This window comes from Metarhizium album (assembly GCF_000804445.1).
Source record: "Metarhizium album ARSEF 1941 chromosome Unknown scaffold_5, whole genome shotgun sequence".
Classification (NCBI taxonomy): domain Eukaryota; kingdom Fungi; phylum Ascomycota; class Sordariomycetes; order Hypocreales; family Clavicipitaceae; genus Metarhizium; species Metarhizium album.
This window is the reverse complement of record NW_024467579.1, coordinates 128,758-144,906: the sequence shown is the minus strand read 5'-3', so window position 1 is coordinate 144,906 and position 16,149 is coordinate 128,758. Positions and strand designations below refer to the sequence as shown.

The window sequence follows — 16,149 nt, the reverse complement described above, 5'->3', positions numbered from 1 at the left end:
ATTCACAGCCAGGCCGTCGATGGCATATATAACGTTAAAGACGTTGGGCCATGGTCTTCATACACTCTACTCCGCTAATGAACGTCGCAGCAGAGCTTCATTGTTAAGGCGTCGCGAGCCCATGACGGTTCAAAGGGCAACTAATAATAAGGCCATGGTTTGCTGCTCCGGCGAGCTCCCAAGTACAAAGAGAAGGCAATTAGTGAGCCAAGCAGCACCATACCGAGTGCTCTGTCCACAGCAAATCAGATGCTGGAGTCCATCCGGTGGGCCTCCTACGAGCCGCACTGCTTCATGAAGTGAAAAGAATATCTCGATGCACCACCCAGCTGCTCATACTTTGGCGTAAAGCCCAAGCTCGAGGACCTGTGCCTCGATCCCGTCCTGCGCGTGGGGATGCTTGCTTGCCGGCCCAACCTCGACACCCGTCTAGGTCGGCTGAAAGGTCAATTTTTGCCGTGGCTGCGGCACAATTCATCCAGGCAGGGAAAAGGGAAAAGAACGCCTCCGGAATAACACACTCCGTACTGTCTATTATATGGTGGCGCTGAACACAAGGCCAACTACTTCCCAATTTTCAGCCATCTGGTTCCTCGAAGGGCATCATCCCGCCTCTAGGCGTGGGGACATCTATTCGAAATCGTCATGTCCTCCTAGGGCTATGTATCTGCCTAGACAACATCGGAACAATATCACTTTATTCGCCATTGCTTTCATCTGCCCTTGGTCATTTCCCACCGCAAGAAGTTGCCAAGCCGAGGCACTCTGGAATGGTCTAAATATATGTGGAATACTCTGTAGTACCTACTAGCCGGCCGGTTTCCCCGAGGCGACTCCCTTTGACTGGACGATTCGGTGCTAGAGGTGCCACGTGTTGAGGATTCTCCATGTTTGCTCGCTCAATTGAAAGCGGTTGGTGGTGCGTTGGCTTCGGCTCTTTCGGGATAGGAAACTATTCCCTCACCTCGGACAGCCATTTGGATCAGACCCATACAGCCATGAAACAACAACTCATAGCGCTCGACGGAATGGTTGCTCCAAGAACTTGTTGGTTGGGACCAGGTCCGTCATCACCAGATTATCTGCACAGGCACGGGCCTTGATATACAAACTCCCTGACTCTCAGCTTCTGGCTCGCCATTGACAATGTCCTAGTCAGCATCATGGCTCGAACAAAGAACCACGGAAAAGAAACTTATGGTCAAGACTCAAGATTAGTTACTCTCGGCTCTCGGCTCTTTTCTTGTAGCGGTGGAGGTCTCGGAGAAACATGTCACGACTCTTGGGGCTAATGGACCTACATATTCGTATCAACCAGAACGACTCGCGGAGATGAGACCGCCTTGGTGGCATCTCGACGCATCATCGCCGTGGTTGAGCCGTTTTCAAGCACCGTTGTATCACTTCGCCAGTCTGGTGTAGACTAGGTGGTTTCACGCAGATGACATGGTGACCGTCTGGCATGTTTGCCGAAGAGGCTTTTTTTCACCTTCAGGACGGTCCGTCACGGGCGACAAGATACTTGAAGCACGCGATCCGTTATATCCAGCTTCCACGCTGCGCATTTTCGCTCTCTCATGCTGATGTTCCAACTTTTCGAAGGAGAAGACACCCCGTTCCATTCCGTCCCTGGGATGGAAGATGCCCTACGGATCTCCAAAGTGGGCAAAAACATGTAGTTACATGATTGGCCGTCTTTGCCCGGCACCTGCACAAGAATGACGTCCCAAATGGCCTCGTCTATGGTTCGACACAAACGAACAATGGCGACATGGTACCAGGACAACAGGTGCTGCTCCAGCCAATCTCACGAGACTATGTGCCGCCGTGACGCACAAGGGGTGCCCAGCGCACGCCCAAAGCTCGCCATGGCCCGAGATTTCGACCCAAACAGCGTGACTTGCTGGCGCCAAGCCATCACTTGCTGCAGTTCCTTTATGTTCTTTCTGTTCACAGCTTGATGCCGCCATGGCCCGTGTCACTAGTCCGCAGACGTGTCAACTCAGACGTGGGCAACCAGGACGCATTTGCCTGTCCTTGTGCCTCGTGGTATCGGGTAGCTACTAACGTCATGGCAATGCCTTGGGGTTACAAAGTTGCCAAGCCAGGTGATCTCGAGTTCAAAAGCAAGAGGGGAGTAGCCTTTTCATCTTTGAATGGAGCGTGCCATCCGGTTGCTTTTCTCCTCATAGAAAAAAACTCGAATATTTGCCGACGTGTTGTCCGACTGAAAGCGACATCCTCTCCGCGCCCTGACCTTGTCACCACGAAAACCAGGGACACGATGGTATCAGCATGGTCCACCGAATCTTTCTCGTCGAGGAACGCAAATGAAGAAGTGTACCCGGCGGGCCGAATGAAGACCATGGACTACATGTACTCCATCTGGCCGATTCCGCGGAATCCCAGCTTGATCATGCGATTCCTGTTCTACATCATGGGCGCTCCGATGGCGGCTACGCATGTCGTGGCCAAATTTCCGCGGTCTCGGTTCCGCGAGAGTCGCTACGTTTATGATCCCCAGGACCTTATCTATACGGAGAAGGGCGCATACGTATACTGGGCCACGGCCCAGGGCACCTACGACCTGTTTCGCTATTGGGGGTTTAGCGACAGCGACTATGTGGAGGAGGGGGCGGCTGTCGAGATGGCCGATGTTGTCGAAGAAGCTGCCGGCGGGAGATGCCCTGGAGAAGAGCCTCCATCGAGTGGAAAGGAGGCGTAGAGGTCTTGGTCTTGTGCGCGTCTTCAGGCTGGGATGGTAGCTGCATTTCCTTGGGAGGGCCCGGGGACGGATGACACTGCAGGAAGTAGCATCGATGACAAAGAATAACTACTTGAAAGGATGCATCGAGACGTGAGTATCAGATTGTGTGGGCTACCGGCTGTGCCTTGAATCTCGTCACGCACACACTCTTTAATAACGTCGGGACTCTTTTCCATATGACGTCGACTGGGGCTTGTTCTCGGGTGCTGCGTGGAGAGTCCTTGGAACTCCCAAACACATAGGCTTGTTGACTACCGGCGGGAGAAGAGGCTGTCGAGTCCATGGGCCGCCGTTCGTCGAGGCAGCGTCCTCAGATGCACCGTCCCAATTGGGGCTGATACCGGATGGCCAAGTGTCAACAGGCCGATGATGAGTCCGTTGCAAAGAAGAGACTGCAAGCCCAAAGCCCTAAACTCTCAAAGGCTGAGGCTGTCGCCCCACGAAGGGATGCATTCGACACGGATCATCCTCAACTTCGTCGTATCATGGAATCCCCAAGCGCAGCACAGCACGTGAACTTCAGGTTGATGGATGGGACACGGGTCCCACGGACGCGGAAGCCATCCGCGCCTGTTTGACTGTGGCTGTCGGTGAGGCGGGTGTGGCGCTGCGCGCTGGACCAGTACAAACCAATTGCCGCCGACTGTCCTGTTCTTGAATCCTGATTGTCCATGGACCATGATTGAATGCTTGCTCGACCTGGGAGGGAGGTAAGTTAGTTACCCTGCGACGATTTGAAGTCTAAATCATGACTCAGTGGGCTGTGTCATTACAAGGCTGGATGGGATGGGCCAGCCGGTGGTCCATCGGATTCCATTCCGCAGTCTTTAACATTCGCCACTCGAAGTTTGAGTGACTTGACCGATAGAGTCATCGCCACGGCGCCCATGTCCATCATGCAGCCCTACGGAGGTCTTAACTGCCTGCCAAGGATCCCCAGGCCTGCCCGGTGCATCTGGAGTGCATCACCAGTTCACCAGTTGCAGCTGGCGTGTTCGACTTACGTGGTGTGCACGCTGCCTCGGCCCTTGTCCTGGTCTCTTACTTAAGTACGCACGAGGCCGTCATCGTCTGCGTCCCGGCTCCCGAGAAGTTGGATCAGCCTTTTCAGATAGGCAGACCAAGTAGTCGTGACTGACCAGTTGACTCTTTCCCGTCTTGTCGCTACTTTACCTGGTTGCGCTTGCCTGCCCCGTCAGCAACCAGCAACTACAGTCTACAAGCACAACCACAACCACAACCACAACAACCGTACGGAGTAGTTGGGATTCTATTCTAGCAGGCTAGCAGTCTGGATTTTGGCCTCATCGGCCTTTTCCACCGCCGTGTGCTGTGGCGACAGCTTCTCGCCATCCACGATTCATCATCATTCATCATCGTCGGAGCCGTCGTCGAGAGACCCCAGTTGTCGTCCGCCATGGATGTCTTCGACCAGGCCAAGCAAGCTTTGGAAGCTGGCGAACAAGCTCATCAGCCCACGCCACGGCAAGACGAAACCGACGTACCGGGCGCACCTTCACCTCAGTTTGCAATTCTGAATTATCTGTTTCCAGGCTACTCCATGGTCATATCCGCCGCACATGCCTACGTTGGTGTTGACTTCAACTCCTATGTCCACTTCCTAATTATCATTATCGCCGCCGCAATGGCCTGGAACTACATCAAGGATCAGTTATGGGTCTTCTTCAGAGACTACTTCATGTCGTCAGTCACCATCCACACCGATGACGAAATTTACAACATGGTCATGCTATGGCTCTCGAAGCAGAAATTCTCGCACAACTCTCGCCACTTTGTGGCAAATACCAACATCAATTCTCGACACCGTTTCATGTACAATTTCAATCGTCCCGATTCCGACGACGAGAATGACCAAGTGTCAGAGGCTGCTGTTGACGTTATTACTGGCCTGTCCAACGATCTGAAGCAGGCTCTTCATTACACGCCATCCTTCGGCATGCACTTCTTTTGGTATAAATTGCGCCCTTTATCATTCGAGCGTCTCAAGAACCGGGATCAGATGGCCGGCATGAACGCGAGCGAAAAGGAAGAGCTGCGCATCTCTTGTCTGGGGAGAAATCCCAACATTCTGAAAGAACTGCTCCTAGAAGCACGGCAAATGCATATGAAGAAGGATGATCGCAAGACTGTCATTTACCGTGCCAATTTGAACGAGACTTGTTGGCAACGGTGCATGTCTCGCCTCAATCGACCCTTTTCGACAGTTATTCTGAACGATCATGTGAAGCAGGACTTGATTGCTGACGCTGCTGACTACCTCAATCCCGTTACTCGTCGGTGGTACGCAAATCGCGGCATTCCGTACCGAAGAGGATATTTGCTCCATGGCCCTCCTGGAACTGGTAAGAGCTCTCTTAGTCTCGCCTTGGCGGGATACTTCCGCATGAAAATCTACATCGTCAGTTTGAGCTCTACTGCTGCGACCGAGGAGAAACTTACCTCCCTTTTCCATGAACTGCCTACTCAATGCGTCGTTCTTCTTGAGGATATTGACAGTGCTGGCCTGACTCATACTCGCGATGACTCTGCCGCTCCTACAACTGCTCGAGGTCAAGCTGCTTCACCAGTCATTACCTCTGCCAACGGCACTGGCCCTGACACGCCGCTGCCGGAGCATGGTCGTGTCAGTCTCTCGGGCCTACTCAATATCCTCGACGGCGTGGCTTCCCAAGAAGGGCGTATTCTCATCATGACGACCAACCATATCGAAAAGCTCGACAAGGCACTCATCCGGCCTGGCCGCGTCGACTCGGTCATTCCATTTGGTCTGGCAGACTCCCGTATGACATCCGCCATCTTCCGTTCTATCTATGCACCGTACGAAAACGAAACCAGCTCCAAGGCGGATGCCAAGGATCCAGACCAGGGAGCTATGCAAGCTCGGCTTGCTCAAAAGCACGCTCAAATAAGTAAACGTGTGGACGAACTGTCCAGGCAGTTTGCCGAGAAGATTCCCGAAAACGAGTTTAGCCCCGCGGAAGTCCAGGGACTACTCTTAAGGTACAAGCGAGACCCAGAAGGTGCTTTGGCTGCGTCAGATGCCTGGGTTGAGCAAATGAGGAAGGATAGGAGACTGGGGGTGGACGAGACTGAAAAGAAGACACTGGAGGAAGGCAAAACAAAGCAAGAGGAGAAAGATGGAGACGGGAATACAAAAGACAAGAATGGGCAGGAGGAAAATAGGACTCCCGACGAGGCTAGCTTGGCTCCGGGAAAGCCTGATGGTCCAAAGAAGAATATATCGGATTCGGGGTACGAAACCCCTTGAGGTCCTTCCATGACTGTTTACATAGCGGGGGCGTCTGCGTATCTAATAGATGCAAGAAAACATTTAGAATAGTTTCAAAACACTAGCACACATTCACATTCATGTGGCCGAGTGGTGTGCCATGGTGGTGATTCAATGGCAGCCAGCTGTTGATGTGCAACGGCCACGTTCAAACCTCGAACCATGGCAACTCCTTGGATTCTCCTTGGCAGATGCTGCTCCGGTTTCCCCAGTACGTCTCCGAGACAGACAGCCCCAGCAACTAGTCTGCTCCCACATGAGCAATTCGCCCAAAACAGACGCCTTTATCAGATCAACGTCCCTCGGGTGAAATCACTTACACTCAAGACATGGCCGTGGCCTCGCGGCTACCCCGCGGCCGTGCTTAGCCTTGGCCGCCACCTATTTATAACCTGGAGGTTTCTTGACGGACTTTGTCGAGGAAACACCCGAGCGCGGCTGGCTATCCACCGCCCGCAGGAGAATCCCGAATTCTCCGTGGACAAGGACAAGGTCGTTGCTGCTTCGCAGTCATCCCTCACATCAACTCTAGTTCTGCTGCGTTGGCATTTACGAGAACATGTCTACGCGCCAAAGGATGCTACAACTTGCGGGGCCCGAAAGAGAGCGAGACTAGTCTGAAGAGCCATTTGCCAGGTCGCCAGTGGTTTGGTTCAAGGTGACGCCGGCGACTGAGCTCCTGAAAGGGAGGCCAGTACATGGGCCATTGGCGATCATCCGTCGAGTTCTACAAGAGTAGCGCCCGCATCTCATGTCGTCTTTGTTCGGCGATTATTCTCGCCAGCATGGTTGGCCTGACACGCAGCACTGTCGGAGAGATGGTTGGCGCGAAGCTATTGGCAGTGCTTCCGTGGTCTATTACTCGGCTGGTGAGACTTGGGCTTGGATCCAGACACTTGATTCTAAGCAGGGAGTTGCGTCCTGTTGCCTTTCTGTCGGGCCGCACTTGGCGGAAAAGTGTCGACAAAGATGAGACGTTTGCTCTTGATGGATTCCCAACCGGCGGGATCCTGCCTGGTGCATCGGAATCGTGCAATCAGCTGCACAAGGCTGACGATATGCCGGACACTTGCCGAGGCTCTGTTGAACAGTTATCGTCATCTCAAGCTTAGCGAGTTGCGGTGACCGGCGCGTGTGGCGTCTACGTTTCCATTGTCGCGTCTCATCAATACTCTGAATCCAGGTTTATCGACCGCATCCTAAACATGGCGACGGGCATGGTCGACTTGATAGGCCGGCCTTGGCCCAGCCCAGCTCATGCATTTTGACCTGCTCGCCGGCAGGGTTCGCGTGCAACCTTCTCAACTTAGATCCGTCGTCCGAGCTCGACCGTGATCGCGACGAGGAAACTTTCCGGCAACGCTACCAACAAGTCGTGGGGATACCAAGCTCGGAGGACCCTTCCATCTTAAGGTAGAGGGTTCGAGGGCTACTGTTGGCATGGTAGGCTTACCAGCAAATCGGGATATACTCGATGCGATACAAATGTCATGGGAGGAATATCTGCACTCGTAGGCGCGTACAAATCTGGGCAACAAACAAGTGGCTGAAGCGAATCTGCGTCGCCGCCTGGCACCCGGGCATGAGGAGACCTTTCCATCGACTTGTCCTTCGGGTATACGAAGTCGGAAATGGAATGTCAAACGCGGCCCATGTCAAGTCCAAAATTGATGTTTCTATGCCCAGGACGGCACTCAGAATATGGCGTCATAGTGGCCTGTTTTTAAGCCCCCCGGCGCGCTGATGAATCTGCCGCCGCCGGCTGACAGGCCCAAAAGAGGCTGAGCAATTTGCACATTGTTCAGAATCACGGCCACCAACCTGTCGTCTGGGAGGCTCGGCCCATCTCTATCTCCCAACAAGGTGCGAGATGGCGCCACCAATGCTGTCTAGTTCCCACGAGTCCATGACACTGTCATGTCGGCAAATGTTGGCCATCTGCAATGCAAGGCGCTCCCAAACCCATACCTTCCCGTCCCGTTGTGTGTACATACACAAACGGCGTAGCAACACAGGGTCGCAGCCCCCCTTGCTCCGTTGTAGTATTGCGACGGCAACTGCAGGCACATGTGGCTTTATGCACGGCTTGAATTATTTGTTGCACGGCACGGATGCCACTCGGACTAGAACAGACGACGGACGCATCGCCACGACAGCAAGCACGGTGGCTTGGCGACGGCGAATAAATTGCCTCGGGGCCACGGCGGGCGGGCGGAAGCCGCCAGAATCTGGTCAAAGACGCGGTCTCAAGACACGTACGTACATACGGTATGTCTTTGGCCTACAAACCACCAATGCGCCTGCATCCTTCCTACACTAGAATCCGTCAGTGAACAGACATAAGAAAGAATGTGTTTGTCGGCAAGAGTTTCCGTTGTGCCCCATTACCACGTTCCTGAAGGGGCATGCGACCACGCGCCCACACTCTTCTTACTCGGTCGGTTTCTTTGCCTTGTCGGTCGGTGCTATGGAGTTCCGGCTCCGCGTGTTCGTGCTTTGACCCTTAAAACAACAAGCGTGCCTTGTGTCGATTCTGGAGAGACAGTTTCCCTAGCAGCTAAAGAAAATTAGCACAGCCTCAATAAGGGCCAACAACGGTCTAGTAGTACGTACTGTGTTCTGGCCCCTGGGTCAGTTCCTAGTTTCAGGAGTCAAGCTGCCACCTTGTTTGCATGGCCCACCATCTAGCCTGACGATGCTGGTTGGCGACGGCGAATTCTGTACGTAGCACGGGGCGGCTGTGTGGGCGTTCGGCAGTCCATCTTCCACGTCTGTCTCTTTGCCATACCAAGTCCTCCGTACCCCGTGAGACGCTGGCAATATCCATGGCATTATCTGCGGCATCCCCTGTGACACCAGAGATGTTACGACCTCCACGGACGAACCAGATAGCACAAGCCTGGCCGCGTGAATAATATCAAAGGACGTGGTATTATTAATGGCATGTTACCATGTCCATGGACTCCGTCCTCCGCACTCCTTAGGCACAAGGCACGAGGCACGAGGCATGAGGCAGTATGTAGATCGGTGGTGTGGGGGGACATGCAAGATTAAAATGAAGAAGAGATTGTGGCTCTGAAGTGGCGCCTCGCATCAAATCCCCTCCAGAGTCGCTGGCATAGCTCCACTTCCACTGGTAGAGAGAGAGATCCGCTCGCTGCTGGTTCGAGAAAGTTGCATGTCAAGAGGTCAAGAGGCATCTTGATTCTGCTGGCTGTGCAGAAAAAGAGGGCGGTGAAAAGTCTAGGGGCGATGACTGATGGCACTGCAGGGGTCCAAGTCTGCCCTGGTCCAGGAGCAGAAAAAGAAAACACGGGGAAAAAAAAAAAAAAAAAAGTCGAGCGTCGTCTGTCAAGCTGACTGATCAGTGAGGGCGGGACGAGGCCATGGAGACTCGGGTTGAGGCTGGAATGTCGAGGACGGCCGCAATTTAGTCGTCGGTGACTGGGAACTACTTGGCAGCAGTTAGCAGGCCCGGCCAGGCCAAGTCCACCACCCCGTCTTCCCTCACGCCCCAAACGGAGAACAAAACGCCTCTCCGCCCGTTCATTTATTCATTCTCCCGTCTGTTGCATCTCCCTGACCCTGATCGCTCTCGCTTCCCCCGTTCCCCCTCCTCGCCTCGGTCTCGTTTGACGTAGGTCTCCTTCCCTCGTCTCTTTGCAACATGGCTCCGCGTCCCCAGAACATTGGCATCAAGGCCATTGAAATTTACTTTCCCAGCCAGGTAAGCTTATCTATCTGGCCCTGACTGTCTCTCATCTGTCTCCAATCCATCTGCCTTGCCTCTCTAGCGCCAGAATCCTGCCTACCAGACCCGTCGTCATACTCTCAAGACGTGTCACCCGCCCTCCTTGGCCGACATCGCTAACTCGTGTTTTCTTCGTTTGCGCCCGTGCAGTATGTCGAGCAGAGCGATCTCGAAAAGTTCGATGGCGTCGGTGCCGGGAAATACACCATTGGCCTCGGCCAGACCAAGATGAGCTTTTGCGATGACCGCGAGGGTGAGTTGGAGCCGCCGCCTCCGCCTCCCCTGACTGCCCAACCCGTCTGCCAGTTTTGCATGCTCGACGAGGGCTTGCGTGTGGCCGGGACGCATCAGTGCAGGGAAACAAGCTGTTTCCCCTTTCCACACCTCGACCTGGGTGCGAGGTGCTCCATGTGCTGACGCCTCCTGCTGATAGACATTTACTCTCTTGCCCTCACCGTCACCTCGAACCTGCTCAGCAAGTACAACATCGACCCCAACTCGATTGGTCGCTTGGAGGTTGGTACCGAGACCATTCTGGACAAGTCCAAGTCGGTCAAGTCCGTTTTGATGCAGCTATTCGGTGACAATGCCAATCTCGAGGGCGTCGACACCGTCAATGCTTGCTACGGCGGTACCAATGCCCTGTTCAACAGCGTCAACTGGGTCGAGTCCTCTGCCTGGGACGGCCGCGATGCTATTGTTGTTGCCGGCGACATTGCGCTATATGCCAAGGGCAATGCTCGCCCTACCGGCGGTGCCGGTGCTGTGGCCATGTTGATCGGCCCTGATGCCCCTGTTGTCATGGACCCTGGCCTGCGTGGCACCTACATGCAGCACGCCTACGACTTCTACAAGCCCGACTTGACCAGTGAGTACCCCTATGTCGACGGGCACTACTCCATCAACTGCTACACCAAGGCCCTTGATGCCGCCTACCGCGATTACTGCAGGCGCGAGGCCAAGCTTGCCAATGGCAATGCTAATGGTGCCGATGCCGGCAAGACTCCCCTCGACCGCTTCGACTACCTTGCTTTCCACGCCCCCACTTGCAAGCTCGTGCAAAAGTCGTATGCTCGACTGCTGTATCACGACTACCTTGCTAATGCCGACGCTCCCGCTTTCGCCGACGTGGCCCCCGAGCTGCGTGACATGGATTACGAGAAGTCTTTGACCGACAAGGTTGTTGAGAAGACCTTCATGGCATTGACCAAGAAGAAGTTCCAGGAACGCGTCCAGCCCGCCACTCAGGTGGCCACCATGTGCGGTAACATGTACTGTGCTAGTGTTTGGGGTGGCGTTGCCAGCCTGCTGTCCTTTGTTGAGCCCAAGGCTCTCGACGGCAAGCGAATTGGTGTCTTCTCGTACGGATCTGGTCTGGCCTCGAGCTTCATGTCCTTCCGTGTCAACGGTAGTGTTGAGGCCATCGCCAAGAACCTGAACATTCCCGCTCGTCTGGAGGCTCGCCGTGCTGTGCCCCCCGAAACTTTCGATGCCGTAAGTTGAAGTCCTCCCGTTTCCCCCTCCCTTTTTTCCCCCATCACTTCTCCGACTTCTTTGCTGTCCAGTGCGCTGATCCATCCACGTCTCTAGATGTGCGAGCTCCGCCATCAGGCCCACCTCAAGAAAGATTACACCCCCAAGGGCGAACCATCGACCATTATCCCTGGCACCTACTATCTTGAAAAGGTTGACGATATGTTCAAGCGCGAGTACAAGGTCCGGGAGTAAGACACACCGACCAAAATGAAATAGACCAGCCATGTTGCTTGGATTGTGTTTTGCATGACAAAACAGGCCCAGTGGAACCTCGCATATCTGGGTATCTCGGACCAATATATGGACATCAAGGAGGTGACCGGCCAACACGACTCACGGCTACGAGGGTAGACATGCTAGGGATTTGGGCATGTCACTGGGAACATAAAAGCCGGGCACTGGAAAAGGATGCATACTTGGAGTTTGGCCCTTTAATTGAGCTACTGAGGAAAAAGGAGACGGGGGACCTCGTGGCTTGTGTAAATACCTGGGCACCAAGAAAGGAAGTTTAATGTAGCGTCTATAGAGCGAGGCACGTTGCGACCAGAAAACACTAGAGGACATGGGAAGAAACAATAAACAATTGAATGAATCATGGACGCCCAGAGCGTATTGTCAAGATTTTGCTTCTATGGTATCTGGTCTAGAAAAATTGAATAAATTCCAACGCACGAATGCTTCGCCACACGGCACATGGCTTCATAATCTTGCCAGCAGGCTGCATGTATATGCCCGATGATGCTCAGTAGGTCAGTCGTCAGCCCTTGTACTTCCACTCGGCACGGCGATGCAAGTGATGGTCGTTGCTTCTGATGGCCTGCCAAATGCCATACAGCCCTCCCACGGGCCACCTGCTCTTGAGCGACTGTCTTGTACGCTTACGCTCCTCCCGCGCGGCGTCGAGATCGATCCTGACCTTGTCATGAACCGAGGGCAGCGTCGTGGCGTGGTACTTGTCCCGCAGGGCCTCGTACCACTGGCGGTTCTCGCCGTACACGGTCCAAAACTCGTCCTGGCTGTAGTACGTGTGCGCGTAGAGCCACTTGCGCCCGCCCAGCTGGACCAGCTTGTCTTCCAGGGCGCGGTTCTTGGCGACGAAGTCGTCGTGGTCGGCGGGGCCCCATCCCCAGAGGCCGACGTTGAGGATGTCCTTGGGGACGGTGGACCCGTCGGCCGCGGTTTCCGCCTCGCCCGTGTACGGGTGGAAGGTCGGGGGGAGGGTCTGCCTGAGGGGGCAGAGCCAGAGGGGCCAGATGCCAAAGGTGTCGGTGGCGTAGTCGATGAACTTGGCGGCCTGGTCGTAGGGGAGGCCGAGGTCCTGGACGACGAAGCGGGCCGACTCGCCCGAGGCGTGGAGCGCGCGGTACAGCATGCGCGTGTGCATGAAGTCGTCGAGGAGCCAGCGCGTCCAGCGGTTGAAGGGGACGTACTTGAAGTATGTCCAGCCTTGGGCGCCGACCCAGAAGCCGGCGCGGTCGTAGCGGAACAGGTACTCCGCCAGGGGGATGTAGTCGACGACGACGGCGCCGGAGGAGGAGGAGGAGGAGGAGGAGGAGGAGGAGGGAGCGAGGGACGCGGTGCGGTCCCTGACGTGCATGTAGAACCAGGGATCGCGGGCGCGGCTAAAGGTGCGCACGGCAGCGTCGGCGGGCTTCTCGTCCGTCATGGAGCCGGTGATGACGGCGCCGTGGTCCGCGGAGAAGAGGATGCCGTCGACGTAGTCGTTGTCGGGGGCCTGGGTGGCCGCGCGCACGGCGGCCACGGCGTCCGCCACGCCCCGGGTGCGCGTGTAGGTCGTGCGCACGTACTTCTTCGCCTCGACGAGCCGGAGCTCCATGAGCGTGGTGGTGCCGAGGGTGCCGACGGATCCTGCCGCGCCGCGGAACAGGTCTGGCTTTTCGTGCCTCGAGGCCCGCACGACGTCGCCGTTGCCGAGGACCATCTCGACCCAGTTGACGGTGTCGCTGAAGAAGCCGTGCCGGAAGGAGCTGCTCTCGCCGGCGGTCCCGGCGTAGCCACCGCCGGCGGTTATGCCGGGGAACTCCATGACGACGGGGGGCACGAGGCCGTGGCGCAGGGTGGACTCGACGAGCCGGTCCATGGGGACGTTGGGCTCTACCAAGGCCGTGCGCGTGGTGCGGTCGACGCCGACGACGTTGCACAGGGCGCTGATGTCGACGATGCGCGCGCCGGCCCGGGGGCGCGGCCGGGTGCTGTTGGTCGAGCCGTGGAAGATGCGGTACGGCTCCTTTTTGTCGAAGAGGCCGCGCACGGCGGTGGCGATTTTGGCCACGGCTTGCGTGTGGCGCTCCATTGATCGGCGACGGGCCGCGACGGGAGCGACGACAACTCGAGGGGGGGGGTGCGGGCGGCGGCTGAGCCTGGGCCCGGGGAGAGGCAGTCGGTGGTTGGGCTGACGAGGAAAACTGGCGATGTCGTCTTCGCGTCGCCGCGAGGGCACGTGAGCACGTGAGCCGAGTACGGAGATGCGGATCTCGGGCTCGCGTGGATGACGGGTGGAGGCAGAACAAGAGGCCGAGTGCGCACACCAAGGAGAGAACATCCACCGCACCCTCTCGGATAGACGTTGCATCTTTTCTCTCGATAGAATGGCCCGTTGGCGCATCCCATAGTCAATGAAGACCAGAGGCCGCAGCTTCGTGCCCCGTTCGGACCTTGGACCTTGGACCTTGTGACAATCTACGGAGTACCTGCATGCCAGGACTCACGAGCCGCAGCGCGACGCTCACACGCGCCCGTCCCAAGAGGCACCACGTCCGTGTTGGAAATGGAAACGTGCTTCAAATACTTGACTCGTTTCAAAGACGCGGGTTGCTCGCGTTGCAGACCAAAATCACGGGTTGTAGCGCCGACTGACGATCCATCCATCCATCCATCCATCCATCCCTCACACGCTCGCTACAAAGGCTTCGTTCTTCCGGGCCTCTACGAATCTCTGCCCCCTTCTACTAGAAGCACTCACTAGGCTCAGGTATACAACATACCACGGCCACCGTCAGGCTTACAGCTTGGGCTCGGTCGGCAGCCAAGCCTTCGTGTCCGCCACCTTGTCCACGACCCTCCTCCTGACCTCGTCCTCCGACACGTCAAACAAGGCCCCGAAATCGAGGGGCGTCTCCTTCAATGTCCTGGCATGGACGGTGACGGCGCTGGACCGCAAGCCAGCCGCGTCCTCCACAGCCCGGCGGATGAAGCCGGCCCAGCCATCCAGACACCTCCGCGACTCGGCCGTGCTGGCCAGCACGAGCGCAAAGCAGTGCGGCATGGCTTCGTACTCCTCAAACACGACCGTCACGCCGTCCCGCTCGAGCTTCTGCGCCAGGAACTTGTCCTCGTACGCCAGCCGTTCCCACCCCGTGCAGGCGTACACGGGAGGGAACCCCGTCCAGTCTCGCCGCATGACGGGCGACGCCAGAGGGTGCGTCATCATGTCGTCGGCTCCGTACAGGAACTTCCGCGGCGTCCGCGCCGGCCAGATGTCGCACGGGACGAGGCCCCGCCGGCCCAGCTCGTCGATGGACCCGAGATAGTCAAACGCCTCCGGGGTCTTGCCGTAGTACGGCCCGGAGCTGTGCGAGATGTCGAGCCAGGGGGAGTTGCAGGCCGCCGCCGCGGGTACGGGAACGGCCCGTTCTTCGCCGTGCCACATGATGCGTTGCCCGAGGCGGTCCAGCTCGACAATGACCTGGATCAGGGCCATGGTCAAGTTTCCTCCGGCGCTGGAGAGCAGACAGCGTCAGCTGGTCAACGCGCAGGCCGGCGGGACGGATGAGAGAAGGGGAGGGGATCACATCTGGTGGGCAGATGGCAGATGGCAGACGGGAGACTTACCTGTCTCCCGAAATGACAATGTGCTCCGGCTTCACGGGCTCGTGGAACGACCCCGGCGGCGGATAGAGGAGCATGAGGTACGCGACCAAGCAGTCGAGCAGTGAGGCCGGGAAAGGACTCTGCGGCACCAATCTGTATCGTACGGAAAAGGCCCGGCCGCCCGTGATCTTGGCCAGCTTCTTCACCGTCGGCCGGTGGCTGGCCGGATCGAGGTACGCGTGCGCGCCGCCATGGATGTACAGTATCGTCGTCGGCTTCTTGACCTCCTTCATCATCTCGGCGTACTTCTCTCTGTCCGACGTGGTCGGGGCGGGCTCGTCCTGTTTGGCGCCGGCCCGATATCCCGTCCATTCGCCCGACACGGGAACAACGTCGGGCAGGTAAATCTTTGGTGGCGGAACATCCGGGTTGTTCAGGGACTCAATCACCTTGCCCAAAGCTGCTGCGACGGACTCCGGCTCCGGAGGAGTCGGGACGGTGTAATTGCTGACCCATATCCTCCCTTTGACGGGCAGCTTGGCCACGGTCCGCCTCTGGGCCTTGGAGAGGGCATGCGGATTTCCGTCCTTGGGCGCCATGAACTCGCGGAAGAAGGCAATGGTCACGGCGTTTCGCAGATTATGGTACGGCGAGGTATCTGCGAGGTTGAGGGCGTGAGAGAGTGACACCCGGGTAATGAGGGGTGCGTAGGAGAGGCCGAGCCGGAGCAACGCCGAGGCCCCCGGCCTTTTGGGGGTCTCTGGACGCGGCTGTTCGGGCGCTGCTGACGGCTCCGACATTATGTCGGCTGGGTTCGTGTTGGAGTCTCGACTGGAGTGTGACAAGAAAGGGACGGAGAGAAGCCAGCCCAGGAGCGCAGGATGGCGGTTTTGGGCAATGATGAGGAGGCAGATGTGACCACGTTATACTAATCACGCCCTTGTGACGCGGCGG

The 16,149-nt window shown here is 56.8% G+C and overlaps 5 protein-coding genes across 5 annotated transcripts; 3 read left to right on the top strand and 2 right to left on the bottom strand.

The window, feature by feature from the left end:
* Positions 1–2,284: 2,284 nt before the first annotated feature.
* Positions 2,285–2,725, top strand: MAM_02748 (uncharacterized protein; the record flags this gene model as incomplete). Its single annotated transcript, XM_040821547.1, has 1 exon — positions 2,285–2,725. One exon carries the CDS (start codon positions 2,285–2,287, stop codon positions 2,723–2,725), a length of 441 nt encoding a protein of 146 aa, XP_040680116.1.
* Positions 2,726–4,184: 1,459 nt separating this feature from the next.
* On the top strand, positions 4,185–6,056 carry MAM_02747 (bcs1; the record flags this gene model as incomplete). Its single annotated transcript, XM_040821546.1, has 1 exon — positions 4,185–6,056. The coding sequence occupies one exon, from the start codon at positions 4,185–4,187 to the stop codon at positions 6,054–6,056; it is 1,872 nt and encodes a 623-aa protein (XP_040680115.1).
* Positions 6,057–9,744: 3,688 nt separating this feature from the next.
* MAM_02746 (hydroxymethylglutaryl-CoA synthase) lies at positions 9,745–11,556 on the top strand (the record flags this gene model as incomplete). The annotated part of the gene is made up of 4 exons (XM_040821545.1): positions 9,745–9,804; positions 9,979–10,081; positions 10,262–11,322; positions 11,419–11,556. 4 exons carry the CDS (start codon positions 9,745–9,747, stop codon positions 11,554–11,556), a joined length of 1,362 nt encoding a protein of 453 aa, XP_040680114.1.
* A 565-nt stretch (positions 11,557–12,121) lies between these two features.
* Positions 12,122–13,678, bottom strand: MAM_02745 (FAD binding domain-containing protein; the record flags this gene model as incomplete). Its single annotated transcript, XM_040821544.1, has 1 exon — positions 12,122–13,678. The coding sequence occupies one exon, from the start codon at positions 13,676–13,678 to the stop codon at positions 12,122–12,124; it is 1,557 nt and encodes a 518-aa protein (XP_040680113.1).
* Positions 13,679–14,386: 708 nt separating this feature from the next.
* On the bottom strand, positions 14,387–15,995 carry MAM_02744 (acetyl-hydrolase; the record flags this gene model as incomplete). Its single annotated transcript, XM_040821543.1, has 2 exons — positions 14,387–15,104; positions 15,217–15,995. 2 exons carry the CDS (start codon positions 15,993–15,995, stop codon positions 14,387–14,389), a joined length of 1,497 nt encoding a protein of 498 aa, XP_040680112.1.
* Positions 15,996–16,149: the final 154 nt, after the last annotated feature.